This window comes from Astatotilapia calliptera, chromosome 5 (genome assembly GCF_900246225.1).
Source record: "Astatotilapia calliptera chromosome 5, fAstCal1.2, whole genome shotgun sequence".
NCBI lineage: Eukaryota > Metazoa > Chordata > Actinopteri > Cichliformes > Cichlidae > Astatotilapia > Astatotilapia calliptera.
The window spans coordinates 20,791,191-20,814,102 of NC_039306.1; the positions used below are offsets into that span (position 1 = coordinate 20,791,191).

At 40.2% G+C, this 22,912-nt stretch overlaps 3 protein-coding genes across 3 annotated transcripts in view; 1 reads left to right on the forward strand and 2 right to left on the reverse strand.

Annotated features, from left to right (window-relative positions):
- tex264a (testis expressed 264, ER-phagy receptor a) overlaps nt 1–4,948 on the reverse strand; it is a 75,121-nt gene extending 70,173 nt beyond the window's left edge. Inside the window, exon 1 of the mRNA XM_026167974.1 lies at nt 4,445–4,948. Coding sequence (XP_026023759.1) covers nt 4,445–4,702 — 258 coding nt within the window. The 5' untranslated portion in view covers nt 4,703–4,948. The remainder of the gene's footprint in view (nt 1–4,444) is intronic.
- Nucleotides 4,949–6,422: 1,474 nt separating this feature from the next.
- On the reverse strand, nt 6,423–19,877 carry fancd2 (FA complementation group D2). Its single transcript, XM_026167975.1, has 44 exons — nt 19,739–19,877; nt 19,464–19,524; nt 19,162–19,296; nt 19,007–19,074; nt 18,809–18,915; nt 18,624–18,684; nt 18,442–18,494; nt 18,255–18,333; nt 18,013–18,137; nt 17,842–17,929; nt 17,657–17,761; nt 17,466–17,566; nt 17,238–17,349; nt 17,080–17,115; nt 16,370–16,516; nt 16,136–16,270; nt 15,918–16,049; nt 15,669–15,773; nt 15,432–15,541; nt 15,270–15,324; nt 14,874–14,993; nt 14,074–14,147; nt 13,825–13,968; nt 13,622–13,722; nt 13,410–13,525; nt 13,155–13,263; nt 12,960–13,058; nt 12,761–12,855; nt 12,524–12,679; nt 12,309–12,425; nt 11,927–12,055; nt 11,725–11,843; nt 11,491–11,601; nt 11,050–11,180; nt 10,860–10,959; nt 9,658–9,780; nt 9,446–9,539; nt 9,274–9,345; nt 9,094–9,132; nt 8,931–9,005; nt 8,469–8,543; nt 8,218–8,364; nt 8,031–8,135; nt 6,423–6,733 (listed from the first exon to the last, which is right to left on the reverse strand). The coding sequence occupies exons 2-44, from the start codon at nt 19,522–19,524 to the stop codon at nt 6,647–6,649; spliced, it is 4,353 nt and encodes a 1,450-aa protein (XP_026023760.1). The 5' UTR covers nt 19,739–19,877; the 3' UTR covers nt 6,423–6,646.
- A 774-nt stretch (nt 19,878–20,651) lies between these two features.
- On the forward strand, nt 20,652–22,326 carry gpx1b (glutathione peroxidase 1b). The gene is made up of 2 exons (XM_026167985.1): nt 20,652–21,024; nt 21,644–22,326. The coding sequence occupies exons 1-2, from the start codon at nt 20,809–20,811 to the stop codon at nt 21,992–21,994; spliced, it is 567 nt and encodes a 188-aa protein (XP_026023770.1). The 5' UTR covers nt 20,652–20,808; the 3' UTR covers nt 21,995–22,326.
- The last annotated feature ends 586 nt before the right edge of the window (nt 22,327–22,912 follow it).

The following is a 22,912-nucleotide window of genomic DNA, read 5'->3' on the forward strand; positions in this document are numbered from 1 at the left end:
CTTTATTATCATATTCCAGATGTGGTCTTCTCCTGTTTTTTACATGTAAACATACATTTATTGCACAATTTAAATGTATATTAAACAGCTTTGCTGAATAAAGAAATTCAGGTATTCATTTTTCCTTAAAATAATGACTTGCCTTTTACTTGTTCTGCAGTATGCAATTTTGACTTATGCCATTGTCAAAGGTAGTCCAACACTTTGGACTACCTCTACTGTAAAACCCCAAAATGACTTAATATTAATTAGTGCATTGAGCTTTATGTATTGTTCTTTTTGATGGTGGCGGATGGGGGAAGTGAAGTTTACTTACCAGCACTTTAATCATTTAACAAGTTATATTAAATGTGATTTTAATTAACTCAAGCATGATAGACATTTTTTAATCTAATGGCCTGATATAACACGAAACTATGAAACAGCATATTTTGAATAAGGTAACAGATTCACTGCCTTCTCTGAATGCGGGCCAGTTATGCTTAACGCCCAAAGATCCATTCTGAGTCAGGAAAACCCCTTAGAGCCTTGACAGTTTCACACAGATAAGTACATAGTTTCATTCTTGCGAATGCGTGCGGTGGCTTTTAAGGTCTGTGTGTCTTAAGCTCGTGGTGGCTTGCTGTTAGCAAAAGCTAAACCCAAGACATTAGCCACTGATGACTACCAGCCTGTTTTCACGCTCAACATTACTATTGAAATATTCATTAAAGCACTGTTATGGCAGCTATGCAGTACACGACACACACAAATTACAACAAAAAAATAATTTCAAGCTAGTTAAACAAATAATAATCTGTATTAAATATAAAAATAAGTAAACTTAACATACTGTTCCTTTTGCACAGTATGTTTTTTGACTTTATATTACTAGTAATTTAGGTATAGCATACTCATAATGAGAATGTGTTCAAGCACATTTGTTTTAAAGCCAACTTATTATAACTTATAATGTAAGGCCATGCTATCAAAAGGAAAATAAGAGTTGTAGTCAAGTGAAAGAGAAAGTTTGCACAGGAAGTGCAGCCCTGTCAAAAAATAAGTCCTGTAGCTTGTAGAACCACTTTTAGCAGCAATAATTTAAAGTAATCGTTTTCTGTATGACTTTACCAGTCACTCACATTGTTGTGGAGGAATTTTAGCTCAATATTCGTTAAAGCTAATCAAGTTAATTCTTCTTTAGTTAATTGAGGTTTGTGAGTCTTAAATCTGGAGCATCTGGACTTTGATCTGGTCATTGCAGGACCTTGATTCTTTTATTTTCAGTATTCTGCTGTGCTCAGGATCATTGTCCTGCTACACGACTCAGTTTTGGCCAAGCTGCTGGACCAGTGTTCTCACATTTGACACTTTTAAGAATACTTTGGTAAAGCATTCTTAAAAGTTTATTTGAGCTTATATGCTATTTTTGGTTTTCCCCAAACATGGCCAAACATCTCCACTCTGGTCTTTCCAAAGGACATTAAGAAGTCGTGTGATTTGTTCTGAACTTAAACTGCGCTGACATGCTCTTTTTAAAGAGAAGAGTCTTTTCCCCCTCCCGAACAGGCCATACTTGTTCAGTCTTTTTCTAATTGTGTTGTCATGATCTTTAATATTTAACATGCTCACTGAAGCCTGTAGCTCTTGGATTTGTTTTTAGAATTTCTGTGAGCATTGCATGGTCTGACACTGGTGTCAACTCCTGTGAAGAGTTGAATGTTCTCCACTAGTGAATAATATTTCTCAATGTAAAATGATGGACTTCAAATTATTTGGAAATAGCCTTTTAATTGTTTCCAGGTTGATGGACAGCAACAACTGCTTCTCTAAGGTCATTGCTCATGTTTTTCCTCTTTGGCACGGTGCTAACACACACCTGAAGACTCCACAGCGGCAAACTGTCAAAAGTCCTGCTTTTTTTGGAGGTGCTCGCACTTCCTGATGATCAGTTAATCCATTGCTTTTAATGAGCATCACCTGGCTGCTAATTTACCATCTTAATTCCTTAGGAAGAATTAAGGGTGACTGCAGAGTCCTGTGAACATTTTCTTTTCACATGACTGCAGGCGTAAATAGTTTCCTTAAGTAAAGTCTAAACAGCTAGCTGTAACAGCTAATAAAACTCATGCAATAAAAAAGCAGTAAAACAAATCTGATCGCATAAAAACTGTATCTCTTCACGCAGATTTACTGCATTACAATTTAGAGTCCTGTTTGAAAAACTTTTTTTTAACATTAGTGTTAAGTAAAATTTTCAGCAAAAGTTAAGCCATGTGGCACTTTTGCAATTTATGTTTACTCCTGCGGATGGTGGGGAGTAATCAGAATGTCATGTCACTTTGAAAACAGTGAAGAGCCGTGGGTTGACAAAAAGTCAGGTCAAAAAGGGATTGAAAATTTGCACTAAGAACCTCAAACCTGTCAGTTAAGTTCAAATACTTGCCTACTTACTTTACCCCAGTAAAGCCTAATTCCTCATCACACTGCTTTTTTCCAGTTGCAAGAGTCATGCGATCTATATAGTAATCTGTGTGTTCTGTAGACACCCTATGAGCCAGACTCTCCACAAACTCCAGCACCAGCAAAAAAGTTTTAAAAGCTCTTCAATTAGTCTTTACCCAGAACTTTCCACTGGCATGACTCACAGTCAGAGCTTCTACTAAAAGACTTCAGTTAAAAAAAGACAGAGAAAACAGTGGGTGTAAGCAGAAATACAGACAGTTATGCTGTTGTGTCACATTCTTTATTCTATAAAGGGAACCGAATTGTGATCTGGCCATATAGAAATTCTGAAACTCTTACACACATGACACTGCTCCTTGACCACCACATAGACTGAAGTTGTGTCAAATGCCTCTATTTTGCCACACTGTTTGTCAGCTAGGTCAGCTCGTCCAACAATGTACACTCACCTTCCTTACGCTGTGTCAGAAGGACTGATGCAATATAAGCAAACAGAGCCTAAGTGTTAGGTTTTTTTTTAAGTCAACGACTAAGCTATATATAGAAAATAACTTGCAACTGTGAAATTTCATCAAACTGCACAGTGTTTGTGCTGCTCCCATACCAGCTGGGAACTCAATGAACACTCCCATCAGCTATTGAACAGACTCTTTTTGTTGACTAAAAACACAACTTGTGATGCCCAGCAGTATGTAGAATGAAAGCAGGAAATAACCGCAGTTCTCAGCTGAGGAATGACCCGGTTATGCAAAATTTGGATCTGGATCCATCTGACAAAAGGATATTCATTGCTTCTTTTATCTGGATTGTGACTGTAATATAATTCATTTAGGCTACAGCAGAACCCGCTACATTTTCAGACATCGGTCAGCTTTTCCTAGACACATGTGAAGAGGCTGTGTTTGCCCTTATAGTCAGGAGTCTGGTTACCATTTCTGAGTCAGAAACAGGCAAATGCCAAAGTGCCTTGGAGCCACAGATGAGTGGGGAAACAATATCAACAGTGCAACGTGGCAATGAATAGCCGACTGGTTTCATCATTCAAGCTCAGTTACTTTAAAAGACAGCTTGTATATAAAAGCCACTGAGCTACACACAGTAAATGACACTGAAATAAATCTGCTCACGCAGTTCAGTGCCATGAAAAAATATGAATAAACAGTATTTAGAGCAAAAAGATTTTTTTATTATCCAAAAGGGATCAGTGGCCACTTAACAACTTAGCCGATGTTTCGTAGCTTTAGTAAAATACATGTATTTATATTTAAATACAAATGCATTTACATTTAAAGCAAAAAATGCCAACATAAGCACTTTCCAATGACAGGATACTGCATGGAGAAAAGAATTCAATTAAAGATGTAACTGTAGCTGCTGGGAAATTGTGAGGTGATTTTAGAGACAATACAATAATGCTACACATACTGACAATACTTTTAAATATAAAGGCAATCTTTATCAAATGCTAACATGTATATTTGTTCATTAAAGGAAGGAGTTTTTTGTGTGATAAAATTAAACTTAGAAGACTTTCTTACTGGAAAGTTTTGTAACACAGGTTTTAGTCAGCCTTAGAGGAGTCTCTTATACTGCATGGATGCTATATATCTGATCTGTGCTGCTTTGTTTTGCGTGCGAAATGTTTTACTTACTAACACATTATAAAAAAGACAATTTATCAAGAAAATAACCAGCACTTATTGAAGCCATGGTCATATTTTACTTTTTTTTTTTTCAGGGGTATTGTTAAGTCCACTACACAGACAATCACAGCTCAATGTTAAATGATGCAACAGTCTAAGTTTTCAATATACATTGTGAGCCTTTGAGTGACCTTTAGGACACTCTGCAGGTCAGTATATCTTACTGGCTGCAATATCTTATCTGCTAACAGAGTACATTGGATTTCGATGTTATGTCACGGGGTCAAATGTAAATACACCTTCAGTGCTGTGTAGTTAAACATTACGGTAACAGGTGCTACGTCTCACGGTCTCACCTGCTTGGGGTCATCGTAGAAGACACCGATGGCGTTCAGCTTTGGCCCAATGCTGCAGCTCTCAGTGTAGGCTGCACCGCAGTCCTTGTATGGTCCCTCTTTAAACTTATAAGCAATGGTGACATTTCTAATTGGCGGCGGTCCAGTCTTAATGACAATGTCTGACAGGACCCCCGCGTACAGCAGTAAGCTCCCCACCGTCACAACCAAACACAGCAGAAGGACAATTATCAGCAGCAGCAGAAACAAATCGGACATGGTCTCTCAAGGCGGTACAATAGCTGCAGACACTGCAAAATCTGGTGCTAAACGTCCTCCTTCGGGTCACTCTCGCACCGACGCTGTCGTCCTAATGGCTCAAATAACACGGCACAAGAATCGGGACTATTCAAAAGTCAGTGCTGAATTGTTGTTGTTTTTTAAGCCGAAATAGCTACACAAAGTCCAAGCACAGCGGAAAGCTAGTTATTTCCCCAAACAAAGGTACACGCTTCCCGGTCAGACCAAGCTTATTCACCTCGGGGGGAGGCGTTTATGTTTTATTTAAAGGACTTGTTGGTTTTTTGTAAATTACGTCGGTAAAATAGCAAATAACCGTATAACACGTAATACTAAATGAATATTACTCCTACTGAGCTTCGAAAATCCGGCTTGGACGCAAAGAAATACTCATTATTTTCAATAGCACCCCCTTTCCATTAATATGAACAAGTCTAAAAATAAATAAATAAATTGATAAATAAAAAACTGAAATCAAACATTACTGCTTTATAGTGTGACAACGTTCAGGTAACGGTGTAAATTCAAAAATACTCATATAAAAAATACATGTAAGCAGAATTTGGTGGATATTATCATTACAGTATGCGCAGGCATACCAGAACAAGTCTGGAGTACTATTTGGGACAGGAGCGGCGTGGCAGAAAACAAAAACAAAAAAAAAACAGATGCACTATTTTCCTGCTTTTCACAGAAAACTACCAGAAACAACACAAGATGATGTGTACACTCACCATCAGATTAGAGGTCCTCAATGCTTATTTAGTTCCTGGGACCAGAGACACAAACCATGTTTAATCTCCTCAGTGCTATCAGCTCTAAACCACTTAGATCATGAGTATGAAGTGTGACAAGTTATCATTGTTTGGCAGATCAATCTGCTGCAGCCAGTTTTGGTGTATTGTTCCATGTCAGTCAGCTGCATTTTGGAAAGCATCTAATTTATCACGTACTGTTCACATCACATCCTGTTTGCTAACTCTTTTTGTTCCTAATTTTATTAATTTACTAGATTCATGATTATAAGCAGAGAAATGCTGATTATATTTCAGCAAACATATTTTGTGTACCTGTCTCATGCTGTTTTCAAGTGCTGCTGATGGAAATTTTGTGATATAGTGCATTACGATATATGATCAACATTGCTGAAATAAAGGCTGCTACATAGAAATGTGTGCTACTATCTACTGAAATAAAAATGTTAGTTTTAAACTACACGGAATAGACACAATAAAACTAGCACAAAGGCACTATTTCAATTTCCTTGGTGATGTGTTAAATAATAAATTGTGCATTGGACCTGTAGAGGATTTCTCTCCTCCTCAGGTATTTTAACAGCATTCAAGCCATAATGTATTATCAATAAAAACTCTATAATAACCCTGCAAAAAAGAAAATCCAATACTTTAAGTTTCAGGAGCAGAAAACTCTTATACATTCATTCAAAGCAGCATCTGTTCTTTGTGAGGTGAAACTTGATGTGATTTTCCCAGGCTTACAATACAAAGAAAAAAACGCAAGTTCTCTAACATTGCCTCAAATGACAGAGCGTGTCAAAACACTACATTATTATGGTGATATTAAACTAATGACAGGACATACCATTTTATACAAGATCTGGAAAAGAGAGGTCTTGAAAATTAAATGAAACAATCAAAATCATTTTTATTTTTTTTTTACAGTTTCAAAGCTGATAAACAAGGTATTTTATCGGAATCGTTAAATTGGTAAGCATTTTAAAATATAACATATGAATGACATATTCATCCACCACTTTCAAATGTAAAACTTTTTTTAACACTGTGCCCTAGTGTGATAACTTATTTAATAGGATTAACAGTAATGAGATGTGTTCACCTGTAAATAGAAACAAAATGAAAATAGGAAGATTCAAACATTTATTATTATGTCAGTAAAGACGTATTACTCAGAGTCATCTGAAGTATCCTCCTGGTCCACATTCTCCACCCTGTTAACCTTTTTAATTCCCTCAGAGTCACTCTCCTGGGCCTGCACACAATAACAGCACACACATGGTAAACATGACTATTTGTGAACACGCATGCATGAAACAGCATTAATGGTAGAGAATAAATACAGTGACTATATGTAAGAAAGAGTTACATAGTTATACAGTACACCGCTTCCCTGTTAACTGTCTCAGCCACTGTCTGTGAAGGTTCTCAGTCATCCAGGTCATCGTAGTCAAAGGAGCTTGCAAAGAAAAGCGTCTGGACTTCTTTAAGTTGCTTGAAGACGTTTCACCTCTCATCCGAGAAGCTTCTTCAGTTCTAACCATTTGACCACCATTTGACCTTAGAACTGAAGAAGCTTCTCGGATGAGAGGTGAAACGTCTTCAAGCAACTTAAAGAAGTCCAGACGCTTTTCTTTGCAAGCTCCTTTGACTGTCTCAGCCACTAATTTTTAGCCTGCTAGAGAATGACAGTTATCTTATCGGCCCCACTGCTCTACAGCTTCAACTGTCTGTTGAAGCTGTTGAACCGACCAGTTAATACTTCTAAAAGTAAGTATAGTGCATTGGAGGGGGGAGGGGCTTATTTTGTATTTTATTTTAACCAGTTTTCAGATGCCAAAAACTTTTTTTTTTGTTTAATAACTATTCAAAAACAAACAACAAATTGTAATATATATATACCACTGCCCACTTTATTAGGTACACCTTACTAATACATTGAACTCAAGGTGCTGCACATTTCTCAGAGATTGTGGTCCATATTGGCATGACAGCATCACACAGCTGCTGCAGATTTGTTGGCTGCACATCCATGATACAAAAATCTATTTCTCTTTTAAAGGTGCTCTATTGAACTGAGATTTGGTGTCTGTGGAGACTATTTGGGTGCAGTGACTTCATTATTATGGTTCAGGAAATCAGTTTTGTGATTTGGCACATTATCCTGCTCGAGTATTGCTGTTGACCATGTCCATCTCTTTATGATCAGCAGTAATAGTCAAGCAGGCTGTGATTTTTAAACAACGTTCAGTTGGTACTAAGATGCTTAAAACACCACGAGCAGCCTGAACTGCTAATATAAGGCAAAATGGATCCATACTTTTCATTTTGTCGACACCAAAGAGAGACCCTACCATCTAAATGTTGCATTTGAAATCAAGACTCATCAGCAATGTTTTTCCAATCTTCCATTGTTCAATTTAACTGAGCCCGTGAAACTGGTGTACCTAACAAAGGGTGTGAGTGTATAGGCAACAAACGTCTAAACTGCAAAAAGCCTTTGGAGTGTCGGCCCAATTCATGTTTTATCTTTTACAAGAAATTACAATTACCTCATCTTCTGACTGCTCCTGTGGAGGTGGTGAACGCTCTGGCTGCTCCTCCTCCTCCTCATCATCATCTTCTTCTTGTGACCTCTGAGAAAGAATCTCTTCCCCCTGCAGGGTAAATCATATTCTTTTAAGTTAATGATTTAAAATGTATTAGGAATTAAAACAATAATGTTAAATAATATTTTACCTTCAGGTTGCGATTCTTCAGATTACCCATCCAAAAGGCCTCCTGACAGTTGTTGAGCGTCAGCATGGCCTTCACTCTGTATACAAACAGCTCGAGGCTCTTCTTCAAGGCTGGCACGTGGTTGGTCAAGCTGGTATCCTGATGCATCTGAGCACCAATGTATTATAATCAGTTAAAGAAATCCCGAGGATAAAGGTGAACACTACACAGACTCGGTTCTTTCTTGAATTTAACAGAAATAATCAAATTACCTTAGAATGTCCACACATGTGATGAAGCTGCCGAGTGCTGAGCTGGAAGGTCTTCAGCAAACTCTGGACGTCCTCCTTGAAAGATACAAGCATCGCCATGTCTATTACAGGTTCATGGACAAATATTTTCCAATATGTGCTGATATATAAACTTTTCTTTGCAGAAAATAACATAGGGAAAGATCCTTGGCTTAAAATGGTCTTATCATATAGCTAGCCAGCAGAGCCGCTCAGGTTCATTGTATGCAATCCTCAAGCTGACGGTGGGGTAAAGTTAATTAGATTACTACGCTGATGGTGTTTTTATTATTTTGCCAGTATATAAAATCATGGTTAGGGTATACTCTCCTACAGAACCATTGAGAGTTTTAGTAAACATGACACTGTGTAGTGTGCATGTGACGGGGGTGGGAGATCTGACATGGAAGTACACCGACAGCTGTGAAGTGGCTTCATAACTACCTTGTGCCTTTTGAAACTGTAGTCCAATAGCGGCATTCCCAACTTCAGGAAAGACTCCAGGAAAAGGCGGCCATACTATCAAATACAAGATTCAAACCAGTTAAGGAAAACGTTGAACAGTTAGTGAAGGTGAGATCATAGTCAGCATGCAGAACCCACTCACCTTTAAGCACACGTTGAGAACGGGCCGAGAATCAAAAACCTGCAAGGACAAAAACACACACGTGACATGGAATGGATATTAACTCCCTTTTTAAATATCATTCATTCTAATCACTTTTCCAACAGTACCGTGACCATATACTTAGCTAAAGGTCAGCAGTCAGTCAGTTATATGTTATACCTTAACCAGGTTGACCAGGATGTGAAAGTCCCTGACAGCCAGATTCCATGTCAGCAGTTTCTCACTCTGAGCCTAGAAGAAAGGCATACATGACTTTCTGAGTTTATGGGTCTGACTACTGTGATTTACATAAAGGAGAACATGCTGGACAGTGTGACACCTAGTGGCTGACCTCAGTGTTGTCACTCATTTTGCTAGCAGGAATCTTGCGAACAGCTTTCTCAAGCTCTGCCATCAAGACTTTGTAGAACACCAGGAATGTCTGCCTGATGAAAGAGAGGAAACCAAAGACTCAGATCTTAATCTAACAGCTTAACCAACAGTACAATCACCAGAGTTGACTCCAGTATGACTGAGAATCAAGAGCTCATGGTAGAGACCTACCTGCTGAGAGTGGGCCAGGAAGCAGAGCTCTCATCTTTTGATGCATTGATGAGCTCTGGGATTCCTTGAGCAGCTATTTCCTCCACTGCCTTTAGAATATCATCAACATGTTCCAGATAGATGCTACAGAGGCAGCCGAAGAAAAAGATATTGCAAGATAAAAAGATCGTGATTCTGATTTCTGAATTACCTTAGACTAAATTTGACACTGATGTGTGATGTACTTAATTTTTTATCGCCTACTGGTGATATATTTATATGCACTCACCGGCTGCTTTGTTAGGTACACTGGCTCAACTGCTGGTTAGTGCAAATATCCAATCAGCCCAAAGCATGGCAACTAAACGCGTTTAGGCTTGCAGACATGGTCGAAACAACTTTCTAGATGTCACCAGTCAACAGAGAACAGCAAGCTCTCTATGAGTTTGAAGGAAGTCAACAATAAATCAAATAACCACTTGTTACAATCAAGGTATGAGGCAGATCAGCAATTTGCACAGGATCAGCAAAATTAGGAAACAGAAGATTGGAAGAATGTTCCCTCATCTGATGTTTCAAGATTTTTACTGCAACATTTGGATAGCAGAGTCAGAATCTGGTGTAAACAACATGAACGCATGGATCCATCCTGTTTTGCGTCAATGTTTCAGGGTTATGGTTGTGTTGTTATGGAGTGGGAGACATTTTTGGGGGGTCCCTTAGTACCAAATGAGCATCTTTAAACACCACAGTCTATCCGAGCCCTTCCCATACTGTAAGCAATCAAAGCTGGAACAACATGAATGTGGTTTCTTTTCTTAAAATATATTTTTGGGGTTTTACAGTGGAGAGAAAACAAGAAAGCTGGAAGAAAGATCAGGGGGAAGACATGAAGTAAATGACCAGTCAAAGTGGTTTCTTTAACATGACCTGGCTTCCACAATCACCAGATCCCATCCAAAAGTGCATCTCTGGGATGTGATGGAACAGGAGATTGTAGCCAACAAATCTGCAGGAGCTGTGTGATATATTGTGTCAATATAGACCAAAATCTCTGAGGAATGTTTCCAGCAACCTTGGTGAATCTGTGCTTGAATGACGTCTAACCCAGTACTAGCACGGTGTACCTAATAAAGTGACCAGTCAGTGTATACTCAAGACTTTTAGCTGCTTTCATTTGAGTTTACATTTGCACTAGAGGGCCACAAAAAATGCAGACGTACCTCAGGAGAGTGTGAAGTGCTTCATTGAATTTGGTGCCTCGCTCCTTCTCGCCACTGGCCGTCACCCAGTCCTGGTTCAAGAAACGCCGTGCAAGGGACGCTAAACCAAGAAAAATAAATAAATCAGGTCCTCACACACTCTTTGAAAATAATTCAAGTGAATTAAAATGAGGCATCGTATTAGCCCAACCAGTCTGCTCTCTGTAAGCGGCAGGATTTCCTCCTTTCTCTGACACAGTGGAGAGAAGCTGAGAGAGACACAGAGCTATGCTGAGATTTGGCACTGTGCTGCGGAAGTTGAGCAGATATTCAAAACTGTGTCTAAAAAACAAAACAGAGAAAACAAATGCATTTATTATGTTATGAAACACAAATATCAGAAATGTCTAAAATAAAAACAGAGGAAGAAGAAGAGAGAGAAAGAGTTTCGTGGGGAGCATTCTGTCAACAATAGCTTGGTCCCTGGATATCAAATCTTTTTTTTTTTTTTTACATGTAAGCGTGTAACATGTAAGCATGTGCATGTAACAATCTACCGCAGAAATAAGACTTCTTAGTGAGAGATGAAAAAAACAAATCAAACTATTTAGAGAAGTGTCCTCTAGCAGAGTCTTAAAACTTAACCACTCACTTCACAAGCTGCTCCAGAGTCAGCTCAGCACCTCCCTCTTTGAGTCGTCCAGCAAAAAATCCCAGAGCCTTCTTCAGTAAGCTCTTCTGTGCTGGTTGACTAAACCCAGACCTGAGAGATGCACATATATATCACATAAAACCCAACACCAGTCAGACTGAGGCAAACACTTCTCAAGGCACACTGCTCTAGATGTCTTCTGAGGTAAACATCAGTGCTGCTGTTTCTCCTTACCAGCTGAAGGTAGTGTTCAGGACCTGCAGGAGCAGCTGATAGGCTGAAGACATTAACTGGTATTCCTCCACATCTGTTGCAGGTCCATCAACAACGCCGTTGTTTTCAGATAGCATAATCTGTGAAAGAGCGAAAGCATGTGTGAGAATTTCTTAAAAACGTGATTTCCCATCTGAAGTCAAGACATTTAATGATTCGATACCTGGAAGTGGTTGTGGCAGTTCTCCAGGTGTGAGCAGAGAGCAGGCATAAGTTGGACACAACAAGAGGCAATATCCTTAGAGCTCCTTTGCTGGAGGTGGGAGAAGCCCACACTCTTATCAGTTCTTCCCTACACAGGAACATAGTTCAATAATTACAGTTAAATTATTAACTTTATACTGTATGAAACTATTGAGTTTCGAGGACAAACAGGCTTAAATTAATTTGGTCTAAATAAATTGCTCCATCTGTGACTAGAATTCCTGCTACAATATATGAAATGTTAACCTAAAATGAGCAGTGTTTATTGTGACAGAGTATTTGTTTTCTCTAACATTGCTCCATAATGCTCGTTACTACTGTTGCTATGCTTTTTTCCACACCTTGAGGAATGGAGCTCTTTTGGCCGGGGCAGCTGTTAGACTAAACTCTAATTTGCGAAGCATATCCTCCAGGAGGAAGACGAGCTCAGCAGGGCCCAGCAGAACCTCCTCTCGCACCTTAGCAATGCAAAAACATTAGCTTGATTCAAATGGTGCATACGGTATAGTTGTAAAATACATTTAAGCAGCACACGTTTCCAAAAACGCTTATTTACCTTTGTGTGGAGCTCAGAGTCCAGCAGCGAGCGTGACAGCAGCCCACACTGCAGAACGCTAAGCACCTCCATGTCGAGCTCCCTAAAAAACGGTCTGTAGGACGCCAGGCTGACACCTGGCCGGATCTCCTTTACCTTCTCCTTTTCTGGCTGCTCCTTGATCACAAGCAAGTTCATGTTTTAGTTTGTTTTGCTTTAAACAAACACATGAGAGGGTCGACTTTGTGAGATGTTTACCTGCTGAGTTTCATCTGCTTCTGTCGCCTCTTCAGCCTGTGAGCTGCTTTCTGAAGAATTCTTACCAGAGGCCTTCCTTTTCTTTCCTGTGCCATCTAAATAGCATAACGAGGTCAATGTTATTATGTATAACTAACATACACATAACAGAAGCATATAAACAACGTAGGCTAAAATATCCTGTTACAGGTGGACTCACCTTTCTTTATCTTATTCACAGGAACAGTGGAATTAGGTACAATCCCATCTGTACTGTCTCCATCAAAATTAGCAATAGGTGGCACATAGCCAGGTGTTCCTGAAAGTCAAAATAAAGTAAATTGTTAGTAAAACTGACACTGCAGGGCAGAAAAGAGGGGTTCTAAGTCCTTTTATTGTTGGATCAAAAACACACCTGCCAGAGCTCTCTCCAACAGTGTCTGAAAATAAGTGATGTTCTGCAGGCGAGTCAGTACTCTCATCTTCATATCTGTGTCTTTTTGTGTACAGAATGCATTTACCACCTGTGGAAAAACACACACAGCTTTAGGCGACAGTCACGCAGGCCTAGAGACCAGCCACTAGGGGAAAAGTGTTGCTGTGTGGCTGGGGCTTCAGTCACACATCTTGTCTTTTCCAAATAAGTAAACTGACATTAACATGCAGTTACCTCTCTGAACCAATTGATGGTGTGAAAGAGCAAAGTACAGAGGAACTCCCTCTCAGCTTTTGACAAGCTCTCAACTTTCTCTACTACGTCCATGTCTGTTAGGATCAGAGGGCACCCTGTAATGAAGCACATAAACACATAAGCATAAACTGCTTTATAGCCACAGTACCACACCGGTTTCCAAAAAGTATTCGTCACTCCTTCTTCCTCACCCAGAAGGCCGTCAATTTCCTCCAAGTCTCCCTGATGCCGCTTCTCCACACACAACCTCAGGAGACGGAAAAATGGGGACAAACACAGAGAAGACACTCGCCTGCTCCCACAAATACAACAAACAGGAAATATCAAATACAGTAAATACAATGAGCAAAACAGATTATTGATTTAGCATTCTCTTATCATGGGGACGACTCACTTATGTGCCTTATTGACTTGATTTTGCAAATCTCCTTTGTTTTGGATGTCTTTGGCCAGTAGAGGCATCAGGTTGATAGCAATGCCTCCCTGCTCCTCATCTTCATACAATTTGTACATTGCACGGGCCGGAAAGGGAAAGGACCTGAAAAAAAACAAAAAGACAAAAAACAGGGCGGCTCAGTGATACCAATTATATAAAAATATAACTCAGTATGCTGAAAACAGTTACTACGTCATCATCACTGACCCTGATATTTCCGGGCCCAGGTCCACTACAAAGTCATCCTCAAAGTCTTGAAGGACACTTTTTCCAATCATGTCCTAGAAGAATAAAGAAAATAACAGGAAGGTTTCATCTTACAAAGTACAGTACAATCAGTTTTTACTTTAAAGTTTAATGCGTACAGTTATTAATGTATAAAAACAGTTTTAAAAAGAAATAGAAACTACCACAAAGAAAGAAAATAATTAAAAGTTATGTCTGAGCAAAGACATCTTTGTAATCATATCCACTAACGCAGCAGTCCCCAACCCCCGGGCCTCGGACCGGTACCGGTCTGTGAGTCGTTTGGTACCGGGCCACGAGAGTTGAGGCTCAGGTGTGAAATGTGTAGTTTTCAGGGTTTTTAATCGGTTTTCAGCGTTATTTTGTTATCGTTTTTATCGTTTACTCGGTTTTCCTTGGTCTTTTCACGTGTGTTATGAATAAATTTTATTTTTTTCGGTACCGGTACTAGTTTTATTTTGTTGTATTTATCCGCGACACCTTAAAGGCCGGTCCATGAAAATATTGTCGGGCATAAACCGGTCCGTGGCGCAAAAAAGGTTGGGGACCGCTGCACTAACGCTAGAATGTTGACCAGCTAACACCTATAGCTTCACATAATGCTACTTTGGACCTCATGATGAGACAGTAAATGTAGCCTCCAGTTTGCCTTCAGTACAACATGACAAACTGCATTTGAGAAAGCCTCTTAAGCAGCAAGAGCGAGATATTCTACATATTGCAGAATAAGAGAGACGTTTTTGTGAGTTTCTAAAACATACCTGGACCTGTGGGTCCAGAGTAGAGCTCAAAATCAGGTTGGCCAGTTCATCATAATAAAGAGCTGCAGCCTCAGGTGAGCTTTCACTGCTCGACTTCACCAGCTCCAACAGAGCCGTCACCTGCAGCGGGAAAAACAAACATAACTGGAGATCTGTGACAGACTTCAAAGGAAAAAAAAAATACTGGTTCAACCAAAATGAAAGGGTCCAAAGTTTGAAAGGTTCTGAAGTTTTTACAATGTAGATACACCATATATTTAAATACTAGCTGATCAAACACTGTTATCTTAAATAAAACAGGCAAAGATGTGGCAAAGATAAAAGAATAATGAGATTTTAAAGAGTAATCAATAAAAAAAATCATTAGCACCACTTGTTTTAATGGCTAATACGTACCTGTCTGATTGTCTCCTGGGACAGCGACCTGCTCTGCGATTCCTTCGCTTTGGACCTGGAACAGACAAAAGAGGTTAGGGACAGAGTCTGCTGATGACACCGAAAAATTAAATCACAGAGTAAACAAGATGCTTATCTAATGTTTGCCAAACAAGTTTTTACCTGAAAGCCCCCATGCTGCCTACAATCATCACAGCACCAATGATGCCAATGCGCTTGTACTTGGGCACAGTGCTGGAGAGCTGTTTGCGGATCACTATGTGCATATCATCCTGTTTGGAATAAAACAGAAGAACACAGGTCAGTAGATGAGGGACAGTAAAAAATAAAAAAAAGCAGAAAAAGTGTCCAAGGCTGGGCTGTCCAATATCTGGATCCCCCGAATGCGTGATTTTGCACCTGAATGTGAGATCCTTGCTTCTGTCCAAAGGCCAGTTTGCTCAGAAGGTGGAAAAGTCTTCGAATCTGCTGCGGAGTGAGGTTGTCCATGTAGTCCAAGATTCCCTATGTCAAATATCATGACTGGTTACAATCAGAACCAAAAACATTTTAAAAACACCACTGCTGGGTAAGAAAAGCCATCATCCCCGCACGCTGCTTGCTTTGTATATTTGATTTGCAGCTACAATGTTTCGATCGCCTCGTCACCTTGACAAAAACAGCATACATGGCCATTTCCGAGGGTTTCTCGTTAACCAGACCACAGAGCAGCTCCAGAGCCACGTCCACCTCTCCACCCACACCACTGCACACGTGGGTCACGAGAGAGCCCACCACCTCCTATTAAAATACCACGGGGTTGAATTACTCAGAAGAATCTGTATTTAGAAACATTTACGCATGATTCAAATTATTCTCAAACTCACCTGATGGCAGTAAGAGTCAAACGCAGTGAAGGCATGTAGGTACATGTTTCCTCCGAAAGGCACCACGCAGGGGTCGGGTGAGCGTACCAAACTCTGAGCTAAAGCAAGGGTGGAGGGGAAGTACCCTCGCATGACCTAAAAGAAGAACAATAATAAATACAATGAAGTATTAAAAATTTAAAAAAAACTGCACTGTTTTTATATTTAAGCTTCTATTTCTACAGGCTGACCCACCTGAGCGTAGTCCCTGAAGGTTCTCTGTAACAGAGCCTCTTGGATCAGTCCGTTTCTCACTTTGACCTTCAGCACTCTTTCTGCCCCCCGTCGGCTCTGGTTGGCATTGGTGGAGTGAAGAATGAGCAGCACCAGGAGATCCATGACCTAACATGGCAAAGCAGAAATATTACAAAGAGATGCCTAAAAACCTTAATGTGGTGTATAAACAGGCTTCCTAAATGTCCTCCTTCAAAATGTTTCCCATAATCCAACTGTGACAGTTGACATCAGTAAAGATGAGTAACAACATGGTCTAGTAGGTGCATGTACACATGGTGGTGGACTCAAACAAGTCACTATGATAAGCAAGAGAAATTAATTTCTGTAAAATTATCCAGATGTTATGAAGAAATGTGCTTGAAATGTTAAAAGTAACTATCCAATAGCTTTCTAATAGTGGAGACTTTTGGATGCCCGTGGTTCTCAAACTCTGATGATACAGAAGCTAAAATCACACTCGTCACCCCAGAATGTTTTAAATCTGTCACTAAATACAAAATCAGCAGCTTAACTGCATAAATTACATTAATTCAACTTCTTCTTATGTATACAGCCATGAATTTTTCACCTGGTGACCCATGGCCCCCTTCTGTTTGAGAACCAGTGTATAGACCTAAGAATGGGACCAAGCCGTCAGTTAGCATTCTTTGGGAATATGCTGAACTTACCTTATGCCCCTCCACCTCATCCACAGACTCTATGGCCTATTAAAAAAAAACAGAGAGAAAGAGAGAGAGAGGGGGGAAAGTACATTTAAGTCACTGACACAAGCAATTGACTCAGTCAGTTAAGTGAGGGGCCATAAGAACATTAGTTCATTTCATACCTTGATCCAAGCCTCAGAAATGGTTTTCTGGAATCGCACTGCAGACTTGATGCAGTCCAGTATCAACGAGATGCTGTCCTGGCTGCTGCCAGCTGCTGCCGCGGAGGCAGACCTGCATCAAAAACATCAAAAACTGGATCACATCACCAACAAACCACATTTATTACTTCAAAACTTCAGGTGTGTCACATGTTTTGATACTGGGCTATAAATTAATTGTTATCTTACCCGCCTGGTGCTTTGCTATTCATACGACTCTGAGAGACTTGCAGCACAGGCGGAAGGACGCATTGCTCAAGCTCCAGCTTTTTTCGAAGATTACAGACAACCTAAAAACAAGGAACCACTTCTCATATCCATTCATTTAGTAAAATTATGGTGTGTATGGGGATTTTTTTGTATTGCTTGACCACTCTGACCTCGTATGCATCAGAGGCCGACACAGAGTGCAGGATGAACTTGACCACTACGGGGAGGTCCTCTAGCTGCACAGCAGCCAGCGTGGCCATAACAGCTCCACGGACCTGAAAAGCCAGAGAAGCGACAAGTAAGAACGCATTTCTACCAGTGCACATGTGTGTTTATATGTGCATGTCCACACTACCTCTGTCAGCAATGAAGATGCGAGGTTAAGACTAGAAAGGGCATCCAGGATGGGAACGGTCAACTGAGTCTTCTCCTGGAGTAAAGAGCTGCAGAGAGGAGGGGTATTAGCAGCAACCTTAAAACACAGATTGACCACAGCACATGTGTGTTAGAGATTTAGTGTACATACTTGAGCTCCCTGGCTATATCATTGTGCTGGGAGTCTTCCAGTATCTCTGGCAAACTGGTGATGATGTCACACTGAACCTCCGCCGGAGCTATTGACACCAACTCCATGAGCTTCGACGCCAAATCCTGCAGGAAGATAAATAAGCACAAAAGAAGAAACATGTGATTATAGGACAAACTCAACAGGCCAGACACACCTTCAATTACAAAAGCAACAAAACCTGTCATCAAACAAATGATTACCTTAGTGTCCACAACTCTGTCTAGCCATTTGAGTTGGTTAATAATAATGCGTGGGATACTAACTCCTCCATTGCTGGTACTATGGAGTAGAGAAGACAGTTAGATTTTTTTTAAAGACATATTAAAAGTATTCCAAATTTTAAACCAAAAAATTGTGTAGTACATCAAAATGTCAGGAAATACTGACCTATCTAACATATACTCAGGGAGCTTCTCAAGCAAGGTGTTAATGATGGAAGTCTATTAAAAAAAAGGACAGGTGATTGGGGATTTGTGGTAGTGTATTTGTACTAATACATACTGCTTTTCATTTTGACTGTGCTTGTGAAAATGCAGTTTTCATTTAGAGGTGATCACAGAAAATCTCACCTGTAACATTTCAATCCCCAACAACATCCGCAGCAGGCTTTCCTGGAATGAACTGACAGAACTGCAGCACACATGAAAACATATCAGTTTTATTAGCTTAGTCCAACTTCTAGCTGTGTCCTCCATAATTTATGGAGCTGTCAAAAGTAGCCTTATAATTCATTGGTTGTTTATGGGATGTTTACCTGGAGTCTCGATTAGATGACTGTGGGATGCATGGAAGAAGGCAGTTCCTAAACCTGTCAGTGTTCTCCATATATGACTCCAGTGCTGTGATGAATTCTTGAATGATCTAAGAGATGAAAAGTAGGAACTTAGGGCAAAACGTGTTTTTTGTTGTATTTTTGTGTTTACTGTAGGGTTGTTGTACGGTTTATACTCACACCAGGATACCTGGGGCTCTTCTGAATTTGCTGCTGTATTCGTCTCTGAAACACTACTTGGTCAACACCTGGAGAGGGATAAGACCAGATGTAGGTGAGCATCTCATTTCATTTACAGCCCTGCTTTGTTTCAAAACTGAATTGAGTGCGTTTACCTATCTCGTTAGGCATGCCGCCCTGTCTCAATGTGACACCGGCCACTCTGACAAAGTCAACAAACACACACTGACTGGTCTCCTCTGGGGCAGCTTCCTTAGACTGGCGACCAGCGCTGCGACTCTTCTTCACTTCTGAAAGCAGATATAAACCTTAAAAAACAATATCACAGAAAACAGCTATACAGCTTCTCTCGCGGGAAACTGTGTCAACATAGGTGCTACTTAGCTCCCAAGACTGATGAATTTTTTGGGAATACATGGAGAAACATGCCTTATACACATACACGTTTTAAACTTACTAGGTGCTGCAGGAGCTCCCTCTCCTTTATCCACGGAGGAGCGTCGCTTTTTGCGCATCATCTGATGAAATATGAAGGACAGAAGGCTGTTAATAGCTATATTAGGCTAGACACACACAGGGGAGTTTAAAAAAAAAGAGGGGACGGTAACCACTGTCGCTATAATAAACGACACATTTCAATAACTTTAACACAAACGTGCTTTAACATCATGTCGATATGAAATGTTCTGGTAAGGTTGACAGAAATGTTTTTATGAAAAATGGTAGACATACTTTTACTGAGCAGACGAAGCCACGGACGACCAGACACCGAAGTTACAAAACAAACTTCCGCGCCAAACAGCTCCGCGTCATCAGTGTCGTCACACTCGCGCATCCTATTGGCTGCTAGAAAAGCTCAGCCATAACTGCACCGTTATAGGTCACTCTGTTTACTGATCTGTGTGCTGTATTTTACTGCAGTCCGTCAGTAATGTGCAATATTTTCATTTTCAAACACTCAGCCGGTGTGTATGAGGTGATCATACTTAAGCGTTTGGGACTGGATACATAATAACTGAACCGGCTTTACGGGACGAGCAACTCCATCAAAGAGTACACTGGATCAAGCTATTGCAGTGCCCCTTGCTTTCTTCTTCGTCTCTCTTAGTTTGCCGACAACATTGTCCCGCTAATATTTAAATTTATTAAGTTAATACATTACTTATTTACATAAAAAATATATTAATAAATATCGTTTTTATAAGTAAATTTTTATTAAAAATAAATAATCATATTTATACATGAGCCTGTATGGAACCCCACAATATTTTCATGACAATACATTAGTGTGTATTTTGACAGTCCGCCTACAAAGTATTTGCATGTATATTCAGCTTTAACTGTACTTATTGTATACTTTCTTTATTTTTTACTTTTTTGCTCTCAACTGATGACATGCAGATGCAGCTCAAATAGCTGATTTTGTTTCCACAGAAAATTTAGAAAATGTGGGCTAGTTCTGAAGAAGCACCAAGGTAGGCCTGGCTTTGCACCTGCAGCCAAATTGGGGCAGTGGAAAAGAGGCAGGACACAAATGTGCAATCAATACAGACAGTGTACATGTGCATATCAATTCACATGTACACATATCAATTCACAGGTTCTCAGGGGTGTTTGGAGCAGGTTATCGCCCTGCGTGGTATACCAGCCCACTAATTTCAGGGAGTGAACTATCTTGGCAGGCAATACAAGCTCTTTGACCATATAAAGCTGGTCCAAAGAAACAGAAGAGCGCACTGTGTTGGTAGTGAAGAAGGCATCTGCTCTACCTGAAGAAAGGAGGAAGAAAAGAAAAGAAAACAATGGCTACAAGTTTTTACGACCTCACGGCCAAACTGTTGACCGGGGAGACGTTTAATTTCTCGTCCCTAAAGGGCAAAGTCGTCCTCATTGAGAATGTCGCTTCTCTCTGAGGTACGACCGTCAGGGATTACACCCAGATGAACGAGCTCCACGAGCGGTACGCCAGCAAGGGGCTTGTGATCTTGGGAGTACCCTGCAACCAGTTCGGCCATCAGGTGAGAAATTTATCCCGTCTATCTGCGCTTTGAAGCACATGGCTAAGGCCTTTCTATCCCGTCAGTCTAGAAATAATCATTCTGTAAGTATCGTTACTCTAAATTTCCTGCTTTCACCGTTAATTTATCCTATTTTCCCGGAAATGGCTGACTTATTTGTATTTAATCAAATTAGAGGAAGTTATTTCCACCCCTTATTTAAAGGTTTAATCTTGTATAGTTCCCAAGTTTACTGGCAAGTTTTAGATCGGGCTTTAGTATAATATTAGTCAGCTTGTAAGTACAAGAGACACGTCTAAATCCATAGGTTATTAGTGCTGTTATTATATTAGCTGAATGCGCAAAGCATTGGTGACTTTTAGCAAGGAGGAAGTTGTGGCTGTGTGTGAGATTTTCGTCTTACAACAAAGAGTTTTTACGCAATATGAAATATACTTTAAAATGGTTAATATTTTATAAGGCGCTGAAGGACTACACAGGTTATTGTTACTAGTTACTTATTGATACATAGTTATTGGTGGGATTCAAATAATATTGAATACTTGCTGTAGGGAACAGGGAAGTTTGTATTTTCTGGTTCTTTCCGATAAGAATGAGCCAAGAGTGTAACTGTGTGCAGGAGAACTGCAAGAATGAAGAGATCCTCCTGTCGCTGAAGTATGTCCGTCCTGGAAATGGCTTCGAGCCCAAGTTTCAGCTCTTTGAGAAGATGGACGTGAACGGGAAGGACGCCCACCTCCTGTTTGCGTTCCTGAAGGACAAGCTTCCAACACCCAGCGACGACGCAACGTCTCTGATGACCGACCCCAAGCTGATCATCTGGAGCCCGGTGTGCAGGAACGACGTGTCCTGGAACTTCGAGAAGTTCCTCATCGGGCCGGACGGTGTGCCGTTCAAGCGTTACAGCCGGAGGTTCCTCACCATCGACATCGAGGGAGACATCAAGAAGCTCCTCAGCCAGACGAATTAAAACCTCGTCCTAAATGCTGAAGCAGCCTGCAGCTTAGCACTATGTGTGTGTGTAGCCTTCATAACGAGAGAAACACCACTGCGCTTACAGCTTCAATAGATGCCACCTAAACTCACCACCTGTGCTCTCCTGTACGCAGTAGCTGTCTCCTGCTTTCTTTTTTTTTTTTACTAAATGAAGAAATCCTCTGAAACCAAACTGTGAGGAGGATATCTGATGAAATGTAAAAGGCAGGACTGTTTTATCTCTTCAAAGCTGCGCTGGGTGCATGTAAAGCACAGCTGTGGTGTCAAGTTTAAAGGGGATCAATAAATATATTTTTTGCAAACATTTCTCTGACTCCTAATTATATATATTTATATATATTTTCTTGTTTAAAGGTCATATTTGAGGGACTATTTTGTCAGCTTAATCTTATTAGCATATCTAAAAATACTCAGACATTTTCTGTAAAGGAGGGCTGGGGAAAGGTTATGAGTGGTAGATTATTCATCCACAGGCAAGTGTTGGCTTTGTATATAGCTACAGTACACCTGATTACAGGTGTGTTTCCTGTGCTTACATGTAATTGTACATCAGAGTTCCTTTTGCAAACAGTCAGCATTACTGGCAGGCAATTTAGGTTGCATCACCTGCAACCAGAGGTAATTATCTTAACACAGACAGCAGTACTTACAGCTTCAGCGTGAGGGTTATATTGCATGCAATTATTCTAAACAAAGCACCTCATTGAGGACTTGAGCTTTATTACGCTTTGTATCAAAGTACATTTAAGTATCGCATCACCTGAAACCAGAGGCAATCTGTGTTATATTGCAGTGCATGTCCAAACAAGTGAGCTTGTTGAGGCTTCCAGTCTTTATTGTAATTTGAATTCAAATATTTTTCAGTTAAAAACAAAACTGCAGATATCGGCAA

Excerpts from the sequence above, each read along its gene's own strand:
- fancd2 (XM_026167975.1), bottom strand. The coding sequence starts at position 19,524 with ATGATGCGCAAAAAGCGACGCTCCTCCGTGGATAAAGGAGAGGGAGCT. Across the intron at positions 13,969-14,073 it reads CTGGGCCCGGAAATATCAGG|GTCCTTTCCCTTTCCGGCCC; the intron begins GTCAGTGATGAT and ends GTTTTTTTTCAG. Across the intron at positions 8,365-8,468 it reads ACATGTGTGGACATTCTAAG|ATGCATCAGGATACCAGCTT; the intron begins GTAATTTGATTA and ends ATTGGTGCTCAG.